Source organism: Dreissena polymorpha, chromosome 2 (assembly GCF_020536995.1).
Source record: "Dreissena polymorpha isolate Duluth1 chromosome 2, UMN_Dpol_1.0, whole genome shotgun sequence".
NCBI classification, from domain to species: domain Eukaryota; kingdom Metazoa; phylum Mollusca; class Bivalvia; order Myida; family Dreissenidae; genus Dreissena; species Dreissena polymorpha.
Genome location: NC_068356.1, coordinates 104436057 through 104462785, shown reverse-complemented (window position 1 = coordinate 104462785; position 26729 = coordinate 104436057). Strand labels below are relative to the sequence as shown.

Here is a 26729-nt window from a genome sequence, read left to right as displayed (position 1 = left end):
TGCCTTAGGGTTCTGGGGAAGAAGGAGTTAATGTGGTACTGGGAACGGGAATGAAGGATTAGGAAGTTCAAGTTACGGGTAGGGGTGAGGTGGTCATGGTCAACATAAACTAGGTTATACATGTACTGAATTTTATAGAGTAAGATGAGAGAGGTTTGGAGTCTGCGGCTTTCTAGGGTGGGCCAACCAAGATCATTTAACATGTGGGTTACGCTACTTTGGAAGTTATAGTTATTACAAACATATCTAGCCGCAGCTCTTTATACACTTTCTATATTGTAAGTAAGGTTTTACTGCCAAGGGTGCCAAATTACAGAGCAGTATTCTAGTTGGGGTCTAACATATGTGAAATAGGCTGTAGTTTTTATTTTCTTAATTTGAGTTTTGATGTTTCTCTGTATGAATCTAAGAGAGTTTTTTGCCTTGGATGTTCTCTTATTGATATATATATATATATTGCATATATAAATCGGTCCCAAACCTCGCCATAAATGTGTGAATACCTAATTAAGGTGATAAATGAAGCATCACAGACTAGTGATATACTTCTAATTACTGGAGATTTCAACATGAAAACTATAGATTAGCATTCGTACAGTACTATAAATTCCGAAACCCATAAAGAATACAAGTTCATTGAGTGCCTGCTAGAGCAATACTGACAAAGTTCAATACTCAAAATGTGGCATCTTTCCTGTCTGAATAGGAGATTATAGATTGGCAAACGAAGCGTGAAAACTTGGATATTGATGGTATGTGGAATTCTTCCACAGATCAGTATAAACAAGTGTTAATTCTCATGTTCCTAAATGTTAACCCGAACCAGGATGTAAACCTAAACCAGGTTGGATGACCCCTTTTGTATTGAAATAAATAAATAGGAAACAACATGCATGGGCTAAATACTTGAAAATTAAAAGAGAAACATATTTTCTATTGTATAAGAAGATACTAAACAGTGTAAATGACAGCGTTAAAAATAGTAAAAATTGACTTAGAGAATTGCTCTATATGCAAAACGTGAACCTAAACATTTTTGGAGGTATGTTAAACAAACTATATCAAAATCATATATTGGAAACTTGAAGAAAGCTGATTGAACTTTTACTATTTCGGATTGTGACAAAGCAAATGAGTTAAATTACTTTTTTAACTGTTTTAAAGCAGGAAAATCATAACAATTTTACCCAGGTAATTGATATGAACTTTGATGGACCGTTGGCAAAAATCGAAGTGGGCTCCTATGAAATTAAGAAGTTACTCTTTTGACGATTTTAAAACCTGACAATTATAAAGCGTTGCAACGCGAAATGATTGAATAATTTGGAAAGTTCTGTTGTTGTCGTTATATTTTGGGAAACTACAGGGATTGCTTATATAGGTAAAACATACATCCGTTCATAGCATGAGCACGGATGGTCGAGTGGTCTAAGCGGTAAACTTTACTCCAGGACTCCAGTGGTCAATGGTTCGAGCCCTGTTGACGGTTACTTTTTTTTTTACCTTTTTTAATTGTATTCATGTTTTTTTTTACTGGCTATTTTTCGGTCCAATGTTTAAATTTATCAATATAAAGCATTTAATGACAAGCTTCAATACATGCCAAAATCTGTGAAAAGGCCTCTTTAAAGGAAAAAAACGAAACTCTTGCTCATGATGTTCTTAAAGTATTTTTACAATTTATTAAAAAATAAGTGGCATATAAAACATTTTATGAAGCTACTATTAATCCCTAATCCAAAGATCTAGAGAATCTCTAGGTCTTTGCATAAAAAACTAACAGTAACATAATTGTGTGCTACGTAATTTAAAAATCATAGCAGTAGCACCACCCTGGAATAAACATACGGGGCGTAGCTGCTATTAGGCACAGCAGGCCCGGGCCTACAATCCTTTGAAACATGACAAAAAATGCTTCAACTTTTAAAAACACATTAAATTGTTGACGCTGATGGGGTGAGGTGTTAGAAATCTGCATTTCATATTGACATAATCCTCAGACAATTGATTCTGGTCTTGTTACTTGTTCAAGGGACATATCTTCCAATTATCAACTCTACTTCTTTCTATGTGCATAGATTCTAGCTCGCTACTTTTCACGTGACTTGCTGTAACACGTTTGTAAACATAGATCTACATGTAGATCTACTTGTCTCTTTTCCAAGACTACAGTAAGTTGTAATCGATTATCGTTGGATTTTTTAGAAACATTTCAAATGATGTTTATGACCGCGGAAAATTAAAATGGAGCACTTGTCCCCGTATCCCGATCCATTGACTGAATCTGGGTAGGTTCGGTCCCTTGATGCCGAACAAAAAAACGTGCTGTTATAGACATGCAGACAGTATTATTATCTGGAAGAATTCCTTGGTTTGACTAGTGAATACGTGGAGTGTTACACTTTTAAATGTTTCTTTGTTCCATATTGTTTTAAAATTTAGTTCTCTGGTTTAAAGATAATACAGTAAAATTAAGTTCTCTGTCAAATATCAAAGAAAGACAGGCCAAAAACTTATCTTATTATTTGCTAGATATGCCTTAAATCTCACCACAGGCGTTATAGGATTTAAAATTTTACAGGGGGAGGACCCCGGCCGTTCCCCCCGTTTTTATATATCATACCCGGGCCTACAGCTAAAAAAATGCTAGCTACGCCCCTGAACATGACACCCGAAAGATTGTAGGGCATAAGCCCCCCAGGACAACCCCCCCCCCCCCCCCCCCCCAATGAATAAATGAACATTTGGACAATACCCCCCCCCCCCCCCAGTAGAAATGACAGGTAGGATATAAGCCCCCCCCAGTGCTTATTTTGCATCTGGAAATTTGCCCCCCAGTGCTTATTTTAGAAGTGGACATTTGCCCCCCAGTGCTAATATCATATGTTGTTTCCATTAGACTAGTATGTCTCTATATTTGGATTCAGTATTGCTTCATATCTCATAAATATATAATCATAGAAACTTGTATCATTATAATTTGAAATAAAAAAGGTCATGAAACTCACTTTAATTGCCTTATCTTAGGTAAAACAAACATCTTAAAGAATTTTAATTGTTCTTTATTTAATCAATCAAAGGGATTATCAGCTTGTTAAAGGTGTGACATGTGGCTTTGATCATATACTTGTTGATGAAAATTAAAGGCTTCTTTAGTTAATCAATCAAAAGGATTATCAATAATAATTATCATAATTTAGTACAAATAATGATAATTAAAGTAAACACATATAACAACATTTAAAGGCAATTATTTTTGTAGTTGCATTGTTTGAGTGATAATTAACAAAAATTTAGTATATAAGGAACTATCACATTTCAAATGATACATTTCATCATGGAAATTATTAAGAGTAATAAAGGGTCTGTGAAATTACTGAAGGGTGGGTACTCTTACACCAAAAAGAAGTCTCGTAAAGAATCAATACATTGGGAATGTTCCAAGCGCAGAAGCGCTTCATGTTAAGGAACCTTGACAACTGATCTTGATGTAAGTATAATAATAAAATACTATTTGTTATCATTGCTATCATAACTTTTAAAATAGCAATTTACAAAATTAATTCCAGACAGTATTGCATAACTTCACAAATTTAATTATTTGAAGTAAAGGTAAATGTAGTATTTGTAAGCTTTACATAATAAATTCCAAACAGTTATACAAAACTGTACAAAATTATTGTATATATAATTAAATGTTTCATTGCTATTATCATTAGTTACAATATTAAATAATTGTTTTAATATTGTCAGGTTACTATGGTCACATCATCCACAACACACAGTCATGATGCTGACCACTTAGCCATAGAAGGTATGAAAGTCAGAGAAGAGATCAAATCCAGTGTCGCCAACAATCGTGGGAACCCAGGTCAACTTTTGAGTAGACAACAGTCTACGTGTGAAGAAGTGTTCGGCGCTGTGATGGATGCTTGTGACAGATATGAACTCACACCAAATCCAACTTAAGTCTCTTGTGACTTTGAAATATCAATCCACAGAGCTATAAACATTATGTTAGGTCCTCAGGTCAACATCCAGGGTTGTTTTTACCACCTCACGCAGTCAACATGGAGAAAACTTCAAAATGACGGTCTGTCGGTTCTGTACAAAGAAGATGAGTCTATCAAACACTTCTGTGGAATGATCGATGGATTGGCATTTTTGCCAACAGACTGTGTGCAGGAGGGAATGCGGTACCTGCGCTCAGTTGTGCCAGAAGAACTCAGTGAAATATTGGAATATTTTGACACTTATTATGTTAGTGGTCCTTACCAGTCAACCCGGGGGTCAATAGGAGTGATCAAAGTTACCCGAACAAACAATCCCGGGTATCCAGTTGATATGTGGAATGTGAATGAAGCGACTCTGAATGACGGGTCACGTACCAACAATATTTGCGAGTCTTGGAACAATGGATTCGCCTATCTAGTAGGACAGAAGAACCCCAGTCTGTGGTATTGTATGAGTAGCATTCAAAAGGATCAGATCAATGTGTTGACAGAACTTGAACGGTTGAGACAGGGTGATCAAGTGAGGAAACGGGTGAGGAGGGAAGTGAAACAGTACCAATTGCAAAATAAAGATCATTTTGTAACACCGTATATTCTTATTTATCCCTTCCATTCTTTAAGCCTTTAAGTGGTGGTAATTGGAGAAATGGTTTATCATCTTAAAGGTTTTGAGTAATCAGGTGGTGATAATTGGACATGATTATCTGCTCAATCGAGTAATGTCATTGAAAATAAGGCACTGGGGGGCAAATGTCCACTTCTAAAATAAGCACTGGGGGGCAAATTTCCAGATGCAAAATAAGCACTGGGGGGCTTATATCCTACCTGTCATTTCTACTGGGGGGGGGGGGGGGGGGGTATTGTCCAAATGTTCATTTTTTCATTGGAGGGGGGTTTGTCCTGGAGGGCTTATGTCTGGATCCCTTAACAATCATGAGAATGATCGGCGTTATAGTATTTGGTAACCATTTAATATATTAAAACTTCTTTTTCACTATTTCTTCCGTATAGGGAAGGACAGAAAATGAAATGCTAATACCTCGTATGACAGACAAGGCACATATTGAATTGTTTTCCCGCGCTTGCACTATAACACACCAAACAAACAGGCGCTTATTAACTGGATTGCTAGTAGTGAAATCCGGATGGTTGAAAGGATTGGTTAAAGAAGGAAAAGTAAAAATCATTTAATGATAAAAATGAATTATTTTGACTATTTAAAGCAGCTGCACGATTTAGAATTATACCATGATTTAAAACAACTGGTACGTATATTTCATGACTGTTTTGATAAATACTCCGTATCTAACTGACATAAATGTCACTTTAGTCATACAATTTCGCGAGATCTTCGTAAGTGTGGGTCTTTTGCATAAGTTAAGACTTAGTTCGTTCATTGCTGTATTGATAAGGATACAGTCGTCCCCATCAAATATGCGAGTCATCACTATTTTATTCAATCGTGTTCTTACAGAATAGATTAGAAATTAAAGGGATCTTTTCACGCTTTGGTAAATTGACAAAATTGAAAAAAGTTGTTTCAGATTCGTAAGTTTTCGTTTTAGTTATGATATTTGTGAGGAAACAGTAATACTGAACATTAACCATGCTCTAATATAGCCATTATATGCATCTTTTGATGATTTTAAAACCTAAAAATTATAAAGCGTTGCAACGCGAAACGATTGAATAATTTGGAGAGTTCTGTTTTTGTCGTTCAATTTTGTGAAACTACAAAGATTGCTTATATATGGTATAAAATACGTCACGAATGTGTACTCAGCGGAATAGCTCAGTAGGCTAGAGCGTTTTTACTTCAGGTCTCTGGCAGGACTCCAGGGGTCACTGGTTCGAAACCTGCTCCGGGCAATGTTCTTTTCCTTTTTTAATTTTTTTTCTTGATTTTTTACTGGAGCTTTTACGATCCAATGTTTACATTTATCAATATAAAGCATTTAATGAATAAGTTAAAAAATGCCAAAATCTGTGAAAAGGCCCCTTTAAATAGTATTGAAATAATATCGATCGAACGTACAGTACTATAAATTCCGAAACCCATAAAGAATACAAGTTCATTGAGTGCCTGCTAGATAACTTTTTACACCAACATGTGCTTAAGCACATCAGATTCTGTTAAAATCAGCCCTGTAATACTTCGGACGGACCTTATAATTAGCAAAAATGAAATTGACGTTGATAATATAACTTGATAACATAATATTTTGCCATCCTTAGGAGTTAGTGATCATGCTATTATTGTATTTGACTATGCCGCAGCATACCATACACCCAGAGCAATACTGACAAAGTTCAATATTCAAAATGTGATATGGCATCTTTTCTGTCTGAATAGGAGATTATAGGTTGGCAAACAAAGCGTGAAAACTTGGATATTGATGGTATGTGGAATTCTTTCACAGATCAGTATAAACAAGTGTTAATTCTCATGTTCCTAAATGTTAACCCGAACCAGAATTTAAACCTAAACCAGGTTGGATGACCCCTTTTGTATTGAAAGAAATAAAAAGGAAACAACATGCATGGGCTAAATACTTGAAAATTTAGAGAAACATATTTTCTATTGTATAAGAAGATACTAAACAGTGTAAACGACAGCGTTAAAAATAGTAAAAATTGACTTAAGAGAATTGCTCTAAAAGCAAAACGTGAACCTAAACATTTTTGGAGGTATGTTAAACAAACTATATCAAAATCATATATTGGAAACTTGAAGAAAGCTGATTGAACTTTTACTATTTCGGATTGTGACAAAGCAAATGAGTTAAATTACTGAGTTAAGACTTAGTTCGTTCATTGCTGTATTGATAAGGATACAGTGGTCCCCATCAAATATGCATGTCATCACAATTTTATTCAATCGTGTCAGGGCCCTCAATCTCAGGGCCCTCAATCTATCAAATCTGCCGCTGAATTTCGGTGGCAGTCCCCCACCTGAAAAGTATACTTTTTTCCCCTTTTGGGGGGAAAAATTCCCCCTAAAAAAAAAAAAAATTTTTTTTTTTTTTTTTTTTTTATAGAAAGATGTGTCTCATGATTATTATATCTCAATTCTATTTCAATTTAATATTTTCAAACATACTAAATTATGAAAAATGCAATGAATATAGTGCAAACATGTACAGATAAAATAATGAGATAGTAAGTAAAAAAAATCCCCCAAAAAGGGAAACGCCGCGAAAATTCCCCCTCCTAAGGGCTGCGGACCTCTTCCCCCAAAGTAGTGTGAGGGCCCTGCGTGTTCTTACAGAATGGATTAGAAATGAAATAGTATTGCAATAATATCGATCGAACATTAACGGTTTGTGTAATAATGGTATCATACTTCAACTCTTGTTATCCTGTACTGTCATGTCATTTTGTTTTTCAAACTGAAACTTTTTGCATGTTGTATTTCTAGGCAAGCATATTGATGACAATATGTGACAGTCAATCAGAAACAGAAGTGCCCAGTATTTCCCAGAAGTACCAATGTCTGGTATACCATGGCAACGCCCTCTTTCACTTGGGGGAGTACACTAAAGCAGAGGTAACCAGCATTTTTAACCAGGTTTTCCGAAGGAAAAAACTGGTTATTAGATTGGCGAATGCGGGCTGGCTGGCGGGCTGGCGGAACAAGCTTGTCCGGGCCATAACTATGTCGTTCATTGTCAGATTTTAAAATCATTTGGCACATTTGTTCACCATCGTTGGACGGTGTGTCGCGCGAAATAATTACGTCGATATCTCCAAGGTCAAGGTCACACTTTTGAGTTCAAAGGTCAAAAATGGCCATAAATGAGCTTGTCCTGGCCATAACTATGTCATTCATTGTGAGATTTAAAAATCATTTGGCACATTTGTTCACCATCATGGTACGGTGTGTCGCACGAAAGAATCACGTCAATATCTCCAATGTCAAGGTCGCCACGACTAAAAATATATTTATTTTTTTTTAAACAAACTTACAAAGGGGGTTAATTTTGTTTGTTCATTTCAAAAGTTCAGTTTGAGTTTTCTCCCTTTATCAGATTTTTTTTTCACAATGAAAACCTGGTTTTGTGACAATTTTGTCCCTTGTTAACCATTTTGGTAATGGGGAATGGTTCTTTACATAGCGCAAAATCATGTCGTTTAACTTTAATTCGGAAATTAGTGTTGTCCCTTTTTTCACAAAAAATGCTTCAAAATTTAGATTAAAAGTTTTTTCAATATGGTATGCACAGAGATTCAGTTATAAGGCTTGATGGGAGAAAGAAATATGAATCCAGTGGCCTGTTGGGCCATTGCTTTGATTTGCTGGTAGCCCATGAAGAAGTTTTCAGAGCCCATTGATTTATTGAACACTGAGATGATCTGAAATGATTTTGGGCTGTGTTTTTTTTTTTCAGAATTATGGCCTAGTTGCGATAATCCAACTTCCAGCTATTGACCCTCTGGGACGCTCTGAGCTGTTCCAGCGAATGTTTTCCTTCTTTATAAACTACCAGAAAACGGCACTTTGCCATTTGGAAACATACTACAAATTTCCCAATTCCCCCCCCCCATTTTTAAAAAATAAACTAGAAATGGCGTGGCAGAGGCCAACGCGTATCCCCACGCCGCATGTTTGACCCAGGGGCACCCCATGGTTGGTAATGGGTCCATGCATAGATGAGATTGACCGTATTGTCATAAGAGTTCAGTATCAATTAGAAGTGAATCGGTGTAGAAATAAAGAAATTATAGTTAAAAACAATGTTGGGTGGATGTGGCCTATTATGGGCGGGGCGCCCCAGGGTTGGTAAAGGGGCCATACATAGTTGAGATTGACCTTATTGTCTTAAGAGATGTTCAGTTTCAATTTGAAGTAAATCAGTGTAGAAATGAAGAAATTATAGTAAAAGGCAATTTTAGGTGGGTATGTGGGCATGGCCTATGTGGGCGGGGCGCCCCAGGGTTGGTTATGGGGCCATGCATAGCTGAGATTGACCGTATTGTCATAAGAGAGGTTCATTATCGATTTGAAGTGAATAGGTGTAGAAATGAAGAAATTATAGTAAAAGGCAATTTTGGGTGGGCGTGGCCTATGTGGGCGTGGCCTATGTGGGCAGGGTGCCCTAGGGTTGGTAATGGGGCCATGCTTAGCTGAGATTGACCATATTGTCATAATGTTCACAATTTAAGGGGTTTTCGCACAAATTTCTCACAATTTGGCTTGTACCAGTACTTTTCCCAATGGGCAAACAAATCGCTATGTATGTATGTACTCATTAAAGCTCAGAGCAGTGAAGAAGAACTTAATTATAGTCAATTGTCAGTTTTTAGCTCACCTGAGCGATAGCTCGGGGTGAGCTATTGTGATCACTCAGCGTCCAGCGTCCGTCCGTCTGTCTGTCTGTAAACAATTTGTAAACATCTTCTTCTACTAAACCATTGAGCCAATTTCAACAAAATTTCATGTGGAGCATTCCTAGGTCATGGGACAAAAGAATTGTTAAAAAAAATTTGATCACATAACCAAGATGGCCGCCATGACCATATATGGTAAAAACCTTAAAAAATCTTCTTGTCAGAAACCGCTCATCAGATTTTCAAAAAATTTCACAGGGATGACCTTTGAAGGCTCCCCTGAAAAAGTTGTTCAAAGAAATTTGATTCGTCAAAAAACATGGTCGCAGGAGCTCGTTGAACTTTGCATGTTTATTCGTTTTTGCCTATTTTGTGAAAACTTTCACAAATCTTCCACATTTTTTGTCCGATCCTTTCCAAATTTGCACAGTGTCTTTATATCAATGAGGACACGAACCCTACAAAAAATGAGCATTATTGGTCCATGAAGTACAGAATTACCTCCGCTTGAATTGAGAAAATGGTGTTTATGCAATAAAGTCCAAATTTTTCATCCAATTCTTTCCAAACTTGTAAGGATTTAGCATGGTTCAAACAAGGGAAACAACTACGGTTTATGCATGTTCTTTTTATTACAGATTTGCCTCCCTTTTATTCATTCAAAATCTCATTTTACAGCAGAGATTCCAAATCTGACCTGTAAATGAGCCCCATATTTACTGCCAGTGCTAGGTTACCTTTTCCCATTTGATCATTCTTAAGTATTGGTCTTGTAATGCTGCTACTGCTACTACTACTACTACTACTACTACTACTACTACTTCTACTACTACTACTACTACTACTACTACTTCTACTTCTACTACCAATACTACTACTACTACTACTACTACTACTACTACTACTACTACTACTACTACTACTACTACTACTACTTCTACTACTACTACTAGTACTACTACTACTAGTACTACTACCACCACCACCACCACCACGTCTACTATTACTACTTCTACTACTACTGCCACTACTACTACTACTTTTACCACTACCACTAATACTACTACTACTACTACCACTACTACTACTTTCACCACTACTACTAATACTACTACTACCACTACTACTACTACTACTACTACTACTACTTCTACTACTACTACTACTTCTACTACTACTACTACTACTTCTACTACTACTACTACTACTACTACTACAACTACTATTACTACTACTACTACTACACCACCACCACCACCACCACCATTCACAGTGACAAAAAACGTATTCACACAATGGCTGCTACTACAACTTAGAGCCCATATAGGGGGGCATGCATGTTTTACAAACAGCCCTTGTTTCTATGGGATTTTAACCACAACTGTTCATGTTTATCTCCGACACATATTTTTAGGTCACCTGTCATGAAGTGACACGGTGAGCTTATGTGATCGTGTGATGTCCGGCGTCCGTTGTGCGTGTGTCCGTGCGTCCGTCCGTCAACAATTTGTTTGTGTAGACAGTAGAGGTCACAGTTTGCATCCAATTTTGATGAAATTTTGTCAAAATGTTTATCTTGATGAAATCCGGTTTGGGATTGTATTTGGGTCATCTGGGGTCAAAAACAAGGTCACTAGGTCAAATAATAAAACAACCTTCTGTAGACAATAGAGGTCACAGTTTTCATCCAATCTTTATGAAATTTGGTCAGAATGTTTATCTTGATGAAATCTGGGTTGGGATTTTATTTGGGTCATCTGGGGTCAAAAACTAGGTCACTAGGTCAAATAATAGAAAAACCTTGTGTAGACATAAGAGATCACAGTTTTCATCCAACCTTTATGAAATTTGGTCAGAATTCTTGATGAAATCTGGGTGGGATTGTATTTGGGTCATCTGGGGTAAAAATCTAGGTCAAATAAATAGAAAAAACCTTGTGTTGACAATAGAGGTCACAGTTTTTATCCAATATTTATGAACTGTGGTCAGAATGTTTATCTTGATGAAATCTGGATTGGGATTGTATTTTGGTCATCTAGAGTGAGGAACTAGGTCACTAGGTCAAATCATAGAAAAACATTGTGTAGACAATAGAGGTCATAGTTTTCATCTGATCTTAATGAGTCAGGTGTGCGATTCAGGGCCATCATGGCCCTCTTGTTTCAACATAGAATATAAAATCACATGAAGCTTGTGTTTTCTACTCATCTTTTATAACTGAATCTTTCTAAAACATTCTGTTTTATGTTCTTTATTTATAGTTGAATAAAAAGAAATCAATATTGGCTTGTATAAGCTTGGTATCATTATACAGGGCTTTTTTTCAGCGTTTTGGGAAGATAGCTCATGGCTTTGAAATTGGGAATTTTATCGGCATTTTCAAGAAATTGGGACAATTAATAGGGATTGAAAACTAGGTACACGAATGAGTTCAGCAACTTTAATCACAAACACCACAAACACCATCATGACAACATAATAAGCTCACACAAAGTCTTCTTCTGAAGAGCTTCTGCTATCACCATGTTGAAAATCAGTGGGCACTTTGCTTTCGGAAATCAACAATAACAATGACGATGCAAAAGAGTCACTTGTTATTAAATTACTTTTATTTACAATAGAAGGAGTTTCAATGGGAAGACTTGTACTTCTTGACGATGTTTGTTTTTTTTAATGACGCTTGCTTAAAAAAATTGACAGTTTTCGTTTTGCCTCTATGTTTTTACTTAAGAATCTTTTTCATGTAATATTTTGAAATGCGCAACATCTTTGTTTTTCATTCAGCCGAATTACAAAACACTTGAATTTCATCTCAAATATAATAAGCTCCTAAACAACATGGAGAATCAAACAGGTACATCTACCTTATTACTTTCTTGTTTTTATTCGGATAACGCCATAAATATTCCATGAGTTATCTCCACACTCAGACCAACCAGCGGAAAACAGTTGATACTCGCTGAAACCGCTTCCAGCTGGCCCTATGATAGGCGTTTTCCGATTAAAAACAAGTAAGTTATAAGGTAGATGTACCTGTTTGAAGACTCAATTTCTCCATCGAATCGAGGCATCAGCGGCCATTTTTTCTCAAATCTGACCACGTGATTCCCCGCATTGATAATGCAGACGTAATCCAAATCAAAGTAAAGTCTAAAACCAGTACGAAACCGGATTGGACTACGCTTTGTTAAAAAGCAAACAGCCGATGTCATTAGCGTTTTTTTTTCCCCAATTGGGAATTTTTTAGCAAATTTTGGGAAAAAAGTATACTTTTGCCAATGGGGATATAGCCAAATTTCGGCTATAAAATCGGGCTAAAAAAAGCCCTGTTATAAATTGTCTGTTTTTTCACTATATAATTGTAAGTCCCAAATTTTTGTGTTTCGACACCTCTTTCACAGTTGAATCACCTTAATTTGTAAAGGATGTTAATGATAGGAATTTAGGCTGCGTCAAATTTTAGCAGAACTATGATTTGGCTGTTTTTACACTAAATACTACATTGTCCATACAATGTTGTTATCCCCAGGTTTTTCGGAGAAAAAGTGGGGATATTGTGGTGATGTGCGTCTGTCCATCTGTCCCTTCGTCCGTCCTGGCCACCTGCTCCTCCTACACTATTAGCACTAGAACCTTGAAACTTACATACATGGTAGCTATGAGCATATGTGCGACGGTGACAGTGATGGAATTTTGATCTGATCCCTGGGTCAAAAGTAATGGGGGTTGGGGCGGGCCGGGTCAGAGATTTTCCTGCGACCGCGATTCGAAAAAGGCTCATAACTACTAAGTCCCTTCAGATATTGCTTTCATATTTGGTATGCATGTGTATCTAGACACCACCTATTCATGCGCATAAAAATTTTTACCCCTGTGACCTTGACCTTGATCTTTGGGTCAGTTTTCAGGTTTCGAAATCTGTGACCGCGATTCGAAAAAGGCTCATAACTACTGTGTCCCTTCAGATATTGCTTTCATGTTTGATATTCATGTGTATCTGGACAAGACCTTTCCATGCGCAAAATTTGTTTACCCCTTTGACCTTGAACTCGGGCCAGTTTTCAGGGTTTGAAATCTGCGACCGCGATTCAAAAAAGGCTCAAAACTACTGTGTCCCTTCAGATATTGCTTTCATATTTGGTATGCATGTGTATCTGGACAGCGCCTCTCCATGCGCATACACTTTTTTAGCCCTAATAGCTTGACCTTGAACTTTGGGTCAGTTTTTAGGTTTTGAAATCTGCGACTGCGATTTGAAAAAGACTCATAACTACTGTGTCCCTTTAGATATTGCTTTCATATTTGGTATGCATGTGTATCTAGACAACACCTTTCCATGAGCATACAAAATTTTACCCCTCTGACCTTGACCTTGAACTTAGGGTCAGTTTTCAGGTTTCGAAATCTGCGACCGCGATTCGAAAAAGGCTCATCTCTACTGTGTCCCTCCAGATATTGCTTTCATATTTGGTATGCATGTAAATCTGGACAACACTCTATTAGCATAAAAAAATTTACCTCTGTGACCTTGACCTTGAACTTGGGGCCAGTTTTCAGGTTTTGAAATCTGCGACCGCGATTCGAAAAAGGCTCATAACTTCTGTGTCCTTTCAGAAATTGCTTTCATATTTGGAATGCATGTGAATCTGGACAACACCTTTCCATGCGCATAAAATGTTTGACCCCTGTGACCTTGACTTTGAACTCGAGGTCAGCGTTCAGGTTTCGAAATCTGCGATTGCGATTCGAAAAAGACTCATGCCTGCTGTGTCCCTTTAGATATTGCTTTCATATTTGGTACGAATGTGTATCTGGACAAGACCTTTCCATGGGCATCACATTTTTTACCACCGTGACCTTGACCTTGAAATTAGGGTCCGCGTTTAGATTTCGAAATCTATTATGTGGTTATCTACACAGGGTAATCAGAAGAAGTGCAAGCATTTTCATTGGACAAAGGAATTATTCAGCAATGAAGCTTGTGTATTGAAAACACATATAGTGTTACACAGTAGTGGCACAGAGATGTCTTAAGTAGTAAATTGTTTGTGTTAACTCATCTGTGAAATGGTTTAGCTCATCCATCTAATGTTTATACAAGGGATTAAAAAATATTGGCGCAAAGGGACACCTTTGAGATAGAATGCAGTCAAGCATAACAAGCATGAGAAACTCATGGAAGACTAAGAGCCTGATGAATCTATAAAAGGGCTGAAACTTTCAATTTGGTCAAGTACACTTTAAGACTCATTACTGAAAATCTGTCAAAATGTTCAAGTGGGAATAATGTGAGAAACAATTTAAAGCAAGATGAACTTTGAACAGGCACATCAAAGACAGGCATTTCCATTGTTGTCAGGGTTTATGTTGGCCCGATTTTATAGCCGAAATTCGGCTATGTTCCAATCCCAAAAAGTGTACTTTTTTCCCAAAATGTGGCAAAAAATTCCCAATTGCCAAAAAAAAAAAAAAAAAAAAATTTTTTTTTTTTTTTTTTTTTAGAAAGAAGTCATATGTGTATTTTATCTCAATTTTAATTCAATTACATCTAACAAAGTATTATATGATTTTTTTCTTTTAATTTGAATGATTATAAAGAGTTAAATCAAATTAAGTATTTCCCTAATCAGTTGACTTTTCGTGTGGAAAAAAAGGCTAATGAATATATTTTCCCAATTTCATGAAAATGCCGATAAAATTCCCAAATCCAAAGCCATGGGCTATCTTCCCAAAAAGTGGGAAAAAAAAACCTGGTTGTGTACAAAATTGCGATAGAAAATGTCTGAGACGCTACTATTAAGTCAACCATTTAATTGAAAACATAACTTTTCCAAAACAGAAGCAAGAAATTGGCTATAAGAGAGCATCTTCAGCCATCTCAAAAATCATTCCAATGAGGATGACATGTACATAATGCATTTCAAGCATTTAGCATTGTGTCGGCTCTCTAATTGAAGTAGTTTTCATCTGATCTTCACCAAATTTGGTCAGAAGTTGTGTCTAGATGATATGTAGGTCAAGTTCAAATATGGGTCATGGTAAAGTTATCAAGTTGTCCAAAACCTTCAAACGGGCGTATCTTGTGACAGTTTGGCACTCTTGTTTAGGTTATTTTTCATTTCTACACAGATTTATTTCAAATTGATACTGAACATCTCTAATGACAATATGGTCAATCTCAGCTATGCATGACCCCATTACCAACCCTGGGGCGTCCCTGGGTCAAACATGCGGCGTGGGGATAAGCGTCGGCCTCTGCCGCGCCATTTCTAGTTCCAAAATCGTGTGTGTTCAACATCTGTAACAGCTGAGAGGTTTTTATTAAAACTTTTGCAGGCTGTGACAGCTGAATGTGTGATGATTATTACGGAAGGAATTCGGATTTCAACCAGATTGTTGCATTTTGTCTTTAGTCACCTGTAGAATATATAGTGGATTTGTCTGTGTCCAATAGCCCATAAGCGAATTTATTTTATTGACTTGAATATCCATTTACCATTTTTTCCAGATAACGTGTTTGCTTTAAATTTCAGGAAACCTACAAGCGAGCTCTTTTGCTAAGAAAAGCTATCAATAATGTCAAGGGTAAAACACCAGTTCCGAGTATTGCAAGTAATGTACGTATTCCAAGTAATTGACCTACCCTAGTTACTCTAATTGTTCGGACACTTAAAAAACAATAATAAAAAATTTGTGTCCGAAAATTTAGGTATGAAAAATCATCATGTATTAAGTTTAATATCATGTGCTTGTTTAATACCATGCCATATAGTATAATTTACTTTTACATATATTTGCACTTAAAAATAATTTCTTAAGCTTTTTCTACAGATTTTACTCCAATGTCCTGTTTTGACCAATGGGTTGATCAAAAGCTCATCTTTTAACGGTTCAAAGATGAGCTTTTGATTTCTTTTTTTGTTTGTTGTTGTAGTCTAACACCTTCAATTGTTTGTATACCTAGTAAGAGGGGTGCATTACTTTCTGAAGCGTTATTATTTGTCTAAGCTATCTCTTTGGGATGAAACCATTTTTTATTACCCATAAACATGGTTATTTACCTACCGGTAATTACGCAAGTGATATGGTTCATTGCCCCAAGGCTATCACCTGCTAGGTTTTATAACCTTAATCCTGTCATAAAAACGCAAGTTGGAAGTGACACCTAATAAGTAAAAACAGGAAAGACATCTGGTAAAAAAGCGCAGTAAAAGGTACTGTCTGAAAATTTGGAGTGATAAATTATTGACGAAAAACTGAATATCCGAAACTTTTGAGTCACAATTTTTTTTTAATTTTGCCAAAAAAGGGGGTGTCCAAAAACTGGAGTAATTACGTTATTACAAATACAAACCTCATTTTTATGTCCCCCACTATAGTAGTGGGGGACATATTGTTTTTGCCCTGTCTGTTGGTCTGTTGGTTTGTCTGTTTGCGCCAACTTTAACATTTTGCAATAACTTTTGCTATATTGAAGATAGCAACTTCATTTTTGGCATGCATGTGTATCTCATGAAGCTGCACATTTTGAGTGGTGAAAGGTCAAGGTAAAGGTCATCCTTCAAGGTCAGAGGTCAAATATATGTGGCCAAAATCGCTCATTTCATGAATACTTTTGCAATATTGAAGATAGCAACTTGATATTTGGCATGCATGTGTATCTCATGGAGCTGCACATTTTGAGTGGTGAAAGGTCAAGGTCATCCTTCAAGGTCAGAGGTCAAATATATGTGGCCCAAATCGCTTATTTTATAAATACTTTTGCAATATTGAAGATATCAACTTGATATTTGGCATGCATGTGCATCTCATGGAGCTGCACATTTTAAGTGGTGAAAGGTCAAGGTCAAGGTCATCCTTCAAGGTCAGGGGTCAAATATATGTGGCCCAAGACGCTTATTTTATGAATACTTTTGCAATATTGAAGATAGCAACTTGATATTTGGCATGCATGTGTATCTCATGGAGCTGCACATTTTGAGTGGTGAAAGGTCACGGTCAAGGTCATCCTTCACAATGTCAAGGTCATCCTACAAGGTCAAACATCATATAGGGGGACATTGTGTTTCACAAACACATCTTGTTGTTTATGCATGTAATAAAATGTTTGGAATTTTTGGTTAACATTAACAGTATACGTGGTTAAAAATTTGTTATGAATATATGTTAGATGGAAAATATGTAGTTTATAATATTAAATTAAAACACAACATAAATAGACCATTTGCAAACGTTTAAATTGTGTAAAGCGGTTAATAGTTATTCTCTGTAAAAGCTACAAAGCTTTCTGCTTGTATAATTTCAGGAACTGACATCAGATGTGGAAGTGAAGTTTAAGATTTATCTTTGTCTGATGCAATCAAAGCAGTACAAAGAAGCCATGTCAGTGGTGTGTAAAATGAATATATAAATTGGAATTGTTGAAATGTTTGTTTAAAACAAAGCCGCTGTGCTTTTCACCGGCCATTTAGTGGTCCCTCACCGGGGCGCTTGAATTTCGAAATCAGAGTTCGCGGGGCGCCTGAAATTTTCTGATCAGTGTATTTTGGTCGTTATTGCAACTAGCCATTCTTAAGATATCGACTTTGCCGAAAATTTTGAAAGTCAATTTACGATCCTCGGTCAACTACATCTAACGCTTTACCCAACTAAAGCCCGCTTAAGGGCGGTGTGTCGCTGTATTGGAAAATCAATATTGGCCAATGAGAGCGTACACTTTGTATAAGGGACAGCACTCGTAGGCAGGCACTACCTGCAGTTAAATCACGCAGACGACTCGTGATGAACATGTAATTGCCACAGAAATCTTGGCTTAGAAGACTGATGATGGCTATGATCCTTGTGGAAATTGTGCATTTCATTAATATTACTCTCAAAACATTTACTTGACTCGTACAGCGTTTAAACAAATTATTGTTGAATTCATTTTGCAACTGTTCATGTTTTCTTGAAGTCTAGAATGAGCATAATTAAATTTGTAATCCGAAACCCACTTACCAATGCAAATGTTAACTCTACGTTAACAGATTCTTGCTTCAAATAAATAGTGATAATTTATTTTGTGTTGACCCTTTGTCTCAATAAAAAGGGTGCGAAAATTATGCAGAATGTACAACATCGCGTCATGTGCATAGAAAGCGTGGGTGTATTGAGCGTTGAATTATCAAGCACACACCACGTCAAGCGATTTATGCATGTTCAGTGGCAATATTTCATCAAATCTATAAATTGTCACTTACCATATGCCGAAATTTATTTGATACTTGAGAAAAATGGCAATGTTTGTTGTAAAAGAAATTATTGAGCACTTTTATCGTCAAAATTTACCAGAAAGTGCTTTTAAAAATGGGATTATCGGGTAATGAATAGAAACTTGAAAAGTAGTAAGTATGCAGTAATAGAGTCGGGTTGATATGGATGTATTGGGGAATCGTTCGAGTCGGGATTTAACTTTCTTTGCGGGAAAGTTTTAAAACAATTATTAAAATATGTCTTTATAAATAACTTTATAGCTGGGGGGTTTTCTTGAAGAGTCATAGCGCACCAAATGACGTCTTTTTACGCTGTTTTTCTTAGAGTTATAAAGCACCACAGAACGTCAATTGAAACGTAAACTTTTAAATATCAACGTCGGGAGGGGACACCCCTCCCAAAGCCACCCCTATAAGCCCCGGGGCGTTTGAAAAATTCCTGTGGAAAGCACTGTGCCGTTAAATTAAATCTGTTAATTCTGAATGGATTATTTATAATGCTGTGCTTTCACCTGCTGTGCTTTCACCATCTTGATGTTTAGAATTTGAGCTTAATAAATACATGTAATTACCTGGTGGCAAAACCCTACAAATTGCTTTTAAATTTTGAAACAACTAATCATCCCAACCTAATGAGTAATTCATTGAAAAATGCTACAACTTCAAACTCTTTCAAACTTATCCACTGTAATATTTTGCTTATGGAAACCGGATATCAAACATGTATACTAGATTATTGTTTTAGAAGGATTTTCTTCTTTAGCTGGAAGGTATAAGCACCAGACAAAGAACTGCTAAGGTCAATCTAGCTCTTGCTGACCTCTACGTGAGATCTGGAATGGACAGGTCAGCAATCACCAGCTATAAAGAAGTGCTGAGGTGAGGCCTATTTCAACACAGTCTTAACTTTGCAGGACTCAGCCTAGGTTCAAATTTGTGGGAAAAGACACTTCTCACTCAACTGGCATTAGGGACAAGTGAGGCAACTTAAAGGAAAAGTGTTTTCTGTTTAGTGTTTAATCATCTGTTTATTTTTTAAATCCCCTCATTACACAGTTATACTCGGTAATTATGATCAATCATTGTGGGGGAAAACATTAACAACTATAAACAAACACACTTAAGTGTTAATGTTGTGTTATTATTGTACTAAACTGAATTGATATAGTAATGTACTTTTGGTTAATTTTTGGCTCAAAGGAAATCTCAAAAGGAGTAGAAGTCACTTCTCCTTCATGTAATTAGAGGGAGAAGTTAAGGATTAAGTCCCACGTCTCCCTCACTCCTGAGCCCTGGTTTTAATGGTTAAGCTCATATTGTTGTTGTTGTTTTATTTCCGTACAGATCATGAGGCTTTAGCTCACCTGAGCACAAAGTTTGTATGGTGAGCTTTTGTGATCCTATTTGCTCGTCCTTTTTATCCCATTTTCACCGCGACATTGACGGTATAACACGTTGTGGAATATACTTGCTTGTATTCAACACTGTGGAATATACCTGTCGCGTGCACGGACTACTTTTTAAATGACGTCATGCGATATGCGCTAAAATTAGGTCGATATTGTTTGGTTCATTGATCGAATTTTAAGGTCACCCATGAAAAGAAAATGTGCATATTTTGCAGAAAAAAATATATATGACATATTCACCAAAAGAAATGTTGAAATAAAATATAAAATTACACGATTTTTGTTTTGTTATTTTTTTATTTATATTTACTTTACCACTGAATGATTTTTCATAAGAAACAAAGTCGACAAAACTTGAGCTTCAAAATTATACGACCTTCAACCTTTAAATCTAGTCATATGACATTATTTAGTGTAATGTGCATTGTTTATAACCAAAGCATATACTTTTGACATGTAACTTAAATATTAAGAATGTACAACAAGCCATACACATATCGCACAGTTCATGAATAATCTGCTATGTTTGCTTTCCTATTTAATTCACGTTAGGCATAGAGCTGTGTAAAGTATAAGATGGTAAAAATAGCACCACACTGGAATTGGGAACGTCCCATTTGTACACGGGTATTTTCTACTCATTCATCTGTTGTGTACTTGAATGTTTTCCATTCTTTGTGTATTTATATATTAGATTATTTTTTCGTACAATAAGGGCATTTACCATAGATAAATAAAACATTGTGCAAGTTTAAACATAATTATGTTTATATGCAGAAATCTGCAAATGCAACCGAGTTTACCAACGGCTATTATTAGATAAACTGCTCCGGTTCATTTGAACAGCAGTAATGTAGAGTACATGACGTAGCGTGTGACGAAGAAGAAAGTTTATCGCGTTCATATACTCATTTGAATAAAGTGATAGAATGGCATAAGGGTCTTTATTTAACTATGCTAAAATAATTGTTAAAGACCCTAGATGCAAAATCGTCAATAATTGAGTTAAATGGATTATTAGATGGATTTTAAAGGATAATTAAAGGTAAGATACTAGTTCTTACATGTTTTGATTATTTATTGTACTTTTGTCGTTCCCTGATCTCGGGGAAATGATTTTAACATGGGCGCCATTGATGCATCGGATCACACACGGCATACCCATAACATTATATAAAAAACACGTTCTGCGCGTCCTGAAATTCGGCGTCCGAAGTCGGAAAACGTATTGCCCTGTATATTTTGTCAAATAAAGTGTCAGTCGCTGCAATTGTCTGTTTACTCGTCAAAATTGTCAAGGTCTTCGATAGCTAAAGAAACTTCAGCGTACAGTTTATTTAGTATTGACAGACCTGTACAAAGTCGCGCCAGTCAAAAATCATAAAAAGCGACATTTAAAGTAATGGTAGCCGATGGTCGTCGATGGTGTACATGTATGTTGACATCGACAGCATTTTGTCAGGAGTAATGGCCGCCATATTGGATTTTGATCATTTTCTTTCGAAAATAAAATAAATTATAGTAAAGTAAAATCTTCTTTTCGCGGTCGTAATGTGTTAAAATTCGCATACTGCGTAAAATTGAATGTAGGCATATGGTGATAGTTTTACTTGTTTTACAGTTTGTGTGTGAATTTTTTAAAGACTATTTCGCGTACCAGAACAAATACATGTATATCACTACGCGTGGTTACATTTGTTAGATTTTAAGCGCTTTAATGACGGAATTAAAATTATTGCTAAGGTTATTAGATCTATTTATGTTAAACGTCACGTTGAAAAAATCAAATGGGATAAATAGAATACTAGGATTAGCGTTGAATACAGAGAAGTTTATGTTGCTCGGCTCGAACACCGAAAGCGCTCGCCAAGGCTCGCGCTTCCGGCGTTCTAAGCCTCGCAACATAAACTTCTCTGTATTCAACGCTAACCTAGTATTCTCTATGTATCTTCCTGCATCAACATGTATCTGATGAACACTCTAGAGGCAACATTTATTGATCAATCTTATTGAAATTTGGTTAGAACATTTGTCTCATCTGAAATGAATTTGCGTCAGACATGGTAAAAAAAGGGGTCATTTGGTCAATTGAAAAAAGACTATTGAAAACTCAACTGGCAATATTTTTTAAAAGCTGAGAACATATGTGCAAATGATATCTTTGCTGAGTTTAGTCTGTTGATGAATCGGCTGCTATGTGCTGGTGCAATTTTCCTTATTTGGCTATTGTGAAACCTTACCAACAATCTAGAATATGATTTTTAGCTCAGCTGTTTTCAGAGAAAACCCGAGGTATTGTCATAGCCTCCTCGTCGTCCGCCATCCGGGCATCGTGCTTAAACCTTTACATTGGCTCTTAAATTAAAGTGCTTCCACCTTCAACTTTGAAACTTCATATGTACATGCACCTTGATGAGTGCTACACGCCACACCAATTTTTGGGTCACTAGGTCAAAGGTCAAGGTCACTGTGACCTCTAATATAAAACTTTAACTTTGCCTATTAAATCACAGTGCTTCCACCTACAACTTTGAAACTTCATATATACATGCACCTTGATGAGTTCTGCATGCCACACCCATTTTTGGGTCACTAGGTCAAAGGTCAAGGTCACTGTGAACTCAAATATAAAACTTTAACTTTGCCTCTAACATCATAGTGCTTCCACCTACAACTTTGAAACCTCATATGTACATGCACCTTGATGACTTCTACACCCCACACCCATTTTTGGGTCACTAGTCAAAGGTCAAGGTCACTGTGACCTCTAATATAAAACTTTAACTTTGCCTCTTACATCATAGTGCTTCCGCCTACAACTTTGAAACTTCATATGTACATGCACCGTGATGAGTTTTGCATGCCACACCAATTTTTGGGTCACTAGGTCAAAGGTCAAGGTCACTGTGACCTCTAAGATAAAACTTTAACTTTGCTTCTAACATCACAGTGCTTCCACCTACAACTTTGAAAATTCATACGTACATGCACCTTGATGAGTTCTACATGCCACATTAATTTTTGGGTCACTAGGTCAAAGGTCAAGGTCATTGTGACCGCTAATATAAACCTTTAACTTTGCCTCTAACATCTTAGACTAGTGCTTCCTTCTATAACTTTGAAACTTTATATGTACATGCACATTGATGACTTCTACATGCCACATCCATTTTTGGGTCACTAGGTCATAGGTCAAGGTCACTGTGAACTCTAAAAAAAATAAATTCTGACCAGCTTTCACAGCCGAGCGTGGCACCCGTTATGTGGTGCTCTTCTTTGAGTTGTTATTCATTCCTTAGAGATATTTTTATGGCAGTTTAGCATTTCCAAATAATTGTAAACACAAACATTGCAAGCATATAAAATGATCATCTTTGTTCGCTTTTAGAGAATGTCCCCTTGCGCTTGAAGCCATAAATGGGCTGCTGTCACTTGGGCAGAAAGGGGCAGATGTTCATGCACTTGTCATTAGCTCTCTGCCACAAGGGATTTCAAAGGAATGGTAATCACATCTGCTTTTGTAACACTGCTGTATTCAATGTTGATCTTCCCGGTACTGGTAGATCTTCAATCTGGAGTCAAAATGTATTGATTCTGTGATTTACATATAAATAGGATGTACTTATAAAATGTACAATAGTTAAAGTTTAAGGTTGTTCATCATAACAAAGAAATAAATCTCCTGTGATATATTTTTGTGTATAAATACAATATAAGACGTGATAAATGTATAGTGTTTTTTTTATTAAAACAGTAAATGATACATTCCTTGTAATCGTTCCTTGGACAAGGGCCTTTAAATAACCTTGGCCTGAATATCAACTAAGTTTAGAGGTAAAACAATCCCAGTAGCAAATTTACTTATTAATAATAGCATTTTTGTTAAATATTGATGTGATGAACCATCTTGTTACAGTAAACTTGGCAGGAAAATATCAAAAGATTCAAAATCACTGGTGATATATCTTTACTTAATTTAATGATTTAGTATCATAAACATAATGTAAAATTCCATATACATTGTAATCCTTTGATGCAATTGGCAGGTTATCTCAGTGGATTCGAGGTCACTCTCTTGTGACTAGCAACGACTATGTGAATGCAGTAAAGACATTCAGGCTAGATACCAATGACTGTCTCAAAGACAACGAGTATATGATCACCAGCATTGCTCGTGCACTCTTCCTTGATGGGCATTACAAGCAATCCTTGGTGGCCTTTCAAAAGGTTTGTACACGGCTCTGCATTGAGAATGGTAAAAACCCATTTGTCATGTAGGGTCATGTCTCTTACCCTCTATTCAACCTAGTGCTTTATCTTATAGTTATAGATCACCAGGGCACACAGCCATATTAATGACTCAATCTGTGGATCTTGGTCAAAGTGTTTATGTTTAGAACACGTAGTCAAAAATAAGATAAAATCTTATAAAGAGCTTTTTATGCTGCTGAAGGAGGGCATATTGTGATCGGACCGTCCGTCTGTCTGTCTGTCTTTCCGTCACACTTTGCATTTAGGTTTCGCATTTAGGTTTCAAAAAATGCTCATAACTTCTATGTCGCTTCAGATAGCAATTTGATGTTTGGTATGCATGTGTATCTCATGGAGCTGCACATTTTGAGTGATGAAAGGTCAAGGTCATCCATCAAGGTCAAAGGTCAAATATATGGCTTTAAAGCGGCCCAGAAGGGGGCGTTGTGTTTCTGACAAACACATCTCTTGTTGTTTTCAAATTTAAGTTTGTTGCCACTGTAGAGGCATTGTTTATGACTCCATCTTGATTAAACTTGGTCAGAATGTTCATCTTGAAAATATGTAGGCTAAGTTTAAATCTGGGTCAAGTGTGTCCACAAACTAGCACTCATAGAGTATTACTAGGCTAAAGACAGGGTAAAACAAAAGGTCTTACATAGGAAAACATAACTAAACAAGCTGTATAATAAAACAATTTTTTTTTTTCATATGTTTACATTTTTCATGTGCTAACGATGCCTATGTCCCATGCATTTTGCCTCTGTTTTTAGGCCCATGCTATTGATCCTCTGCATCTAACACACATGGACATATACTCATACCTGCTCTATAAAGAAAAGAAAGGCCTAGAACTTCAGAGGTAAGTGACCTGTTAAGAAATAGTATCTAGGCGTGATAATACTGTTATTACCTATTTATGCCAAGTGGACTATTTATTTAAAAAATTAGGGATGTCTAGTATATTTCTTTTTATATTTAGAATATATCATACAGAAATTCCTTTAAGCATTCAGCGCAGACCCTGATGAGACGCTGCATCATGCTGCGTCTCATCAGTGTCTACGCTGTTTGCCAAGGCCTTTTTCTAGACGCTAGGCATAAATGGGTTACATTATCATGTTGTATTAATGATTTAATTGTTCTACTGGTATTCTGTGAATACAGCTTATGTTTGTTTAACTACAGCAAAATACAAACTTTTGTTGTTGCTTCTAGGTACATCTTACCAATCAAAATACAAAAATATGCCAGGAAGTCTCTGAAATGAATACTGTGTTATTTTTCATTGTAAATTTTATATAAAGTCTTACGCCTCTGGAGTTTATCGAATATGTATATCTTTTTTATACTAAGTGAAATGTAATCTACAATTTAATATGTATACCATTTGTATCCAGCTTTTTCAAACAAAAGATATATGTAAACATTTTTTTAGCTCATCTATTTTTTGAAAAAAAAGTTATGAGCTATTGTCATCACCTTGGCGTCAGCGTCCGGTTAAGTTTTGCGTTTAGGTACACTTTTCTCATAAAGTATCAATGCTATTGCATTCAAACTTGGTACACTTACTTACTGTCATGAGGGGACTGCGCATGCAAAGTGAGATAATTCTGGCTTGCATTTTGACAGAATTACCCTATGTGCCCTTTTTATACTTAGAAAATTGAAAATTTTGATTAAGTTTTGTGTTTAGGTCCACTTTCTTCCTAAAGTATCAAAGCCATTGCTTTCATACTTGCAACACTTACATTGTACTAATTATCGTAAGGGGACTGTGCAGGATAAGTTATGTTACTCTGACTGGCATTTTGACTGAATTATGGGCCCTTTATACTTAATAATTTGGTTAAGTTTTGTGTTTTGGTCCACTTTACCCCTAAAGTATCATAGATATTGCTTTCATACTTGGAACACTCGCAAACTATCATTAGGAGACAGTAAAGGACAAGTTGCATAACTCTGGTTGTCATATTTACGGAATTATGGCCCTTTTTTGACTTAGTAACTTTGAATATATGGTTACATTTTGTGTTTAGATCCACTTTACTTTTAAAGTATTAAGGCTATTGCTTTTAAACTTTAAATACTTTCATGCTATCATTAGGGTACTGGCAAGTTGAATTTTACCTTGAACATTGAATGACCTTGACATTCAAGGTCAAATTATTAAATTTTGCTAAAATTGCCATAACTTCTTTATTTATTTATGATTCGATTGATTCTTTTACAAAACAACTCTTACCTGACATACCACAATTGACTCCGTCCAAACCAATCCCCCACCCCCCACCCCTCCGAATCCCCCCCCCCCCCCCCCCCCCCCCCCCCCCCCGAATCCCCCCTCAATCCCCCCATTTTTTTTTTAATTAAGATCATCTAATAAATGACCACACCCTCAAACTATACCCCCCCCCCACCCCCACCCCAAAAAAATTTGTATGCCCCCGGTAGTGTGGCATATAGCAGTTGAACTG

At 36.4% G+C, this 26729-nt stretch overlaps 1 protein-coding gene across 4 annotated transcripts in view; it reads left to right on the top strand.

The window, feature by feature from the left end:
- The window catches only part of LOC127868344 (anaphase-promoting complex subunit 7-like), a 209300-nt gene that overhangs the window by 162809 nt on the left and 19762 nt on the right, over positions 1–26729 (top strand). Inside the window, exons 1-8 of one of the 4 annotated variants that reach the window (XM_052410025.1) lie at positions 5122–5278; positions 7432–7560; positions 15875–15958; positions 17647–17730; positions 19356–19471; positions 23390–23503; positions 24048–24228; positions 25026–25114. In XM_052410025.1, the coding sequence (XP_052265985.1) occupies positions 5204–5278; positions 7432–7560; positions 15875–15958; positions 17647–17730; positions 19356–19471; positions 23390–23503; positions 24048–24228; positions 25026–25114 (872 nt within the window). In that variant the 5' untranslated portion in view covers positions 5122–5203. Of the gene's footprint in view, positions 1–5121; positions 5279–7431; positions 7561–15874; positions 15959–17646; positions 17731–19355; positions 19472–23389; positions 23504–24047; positions 24229–25025; positions 25115–26729 lie in introns of those variants that run through there. The other 3 variants (XM_052410027.1, XM_052410029.1, XM_052410026.1) reach the window with 3 other exon arrangements.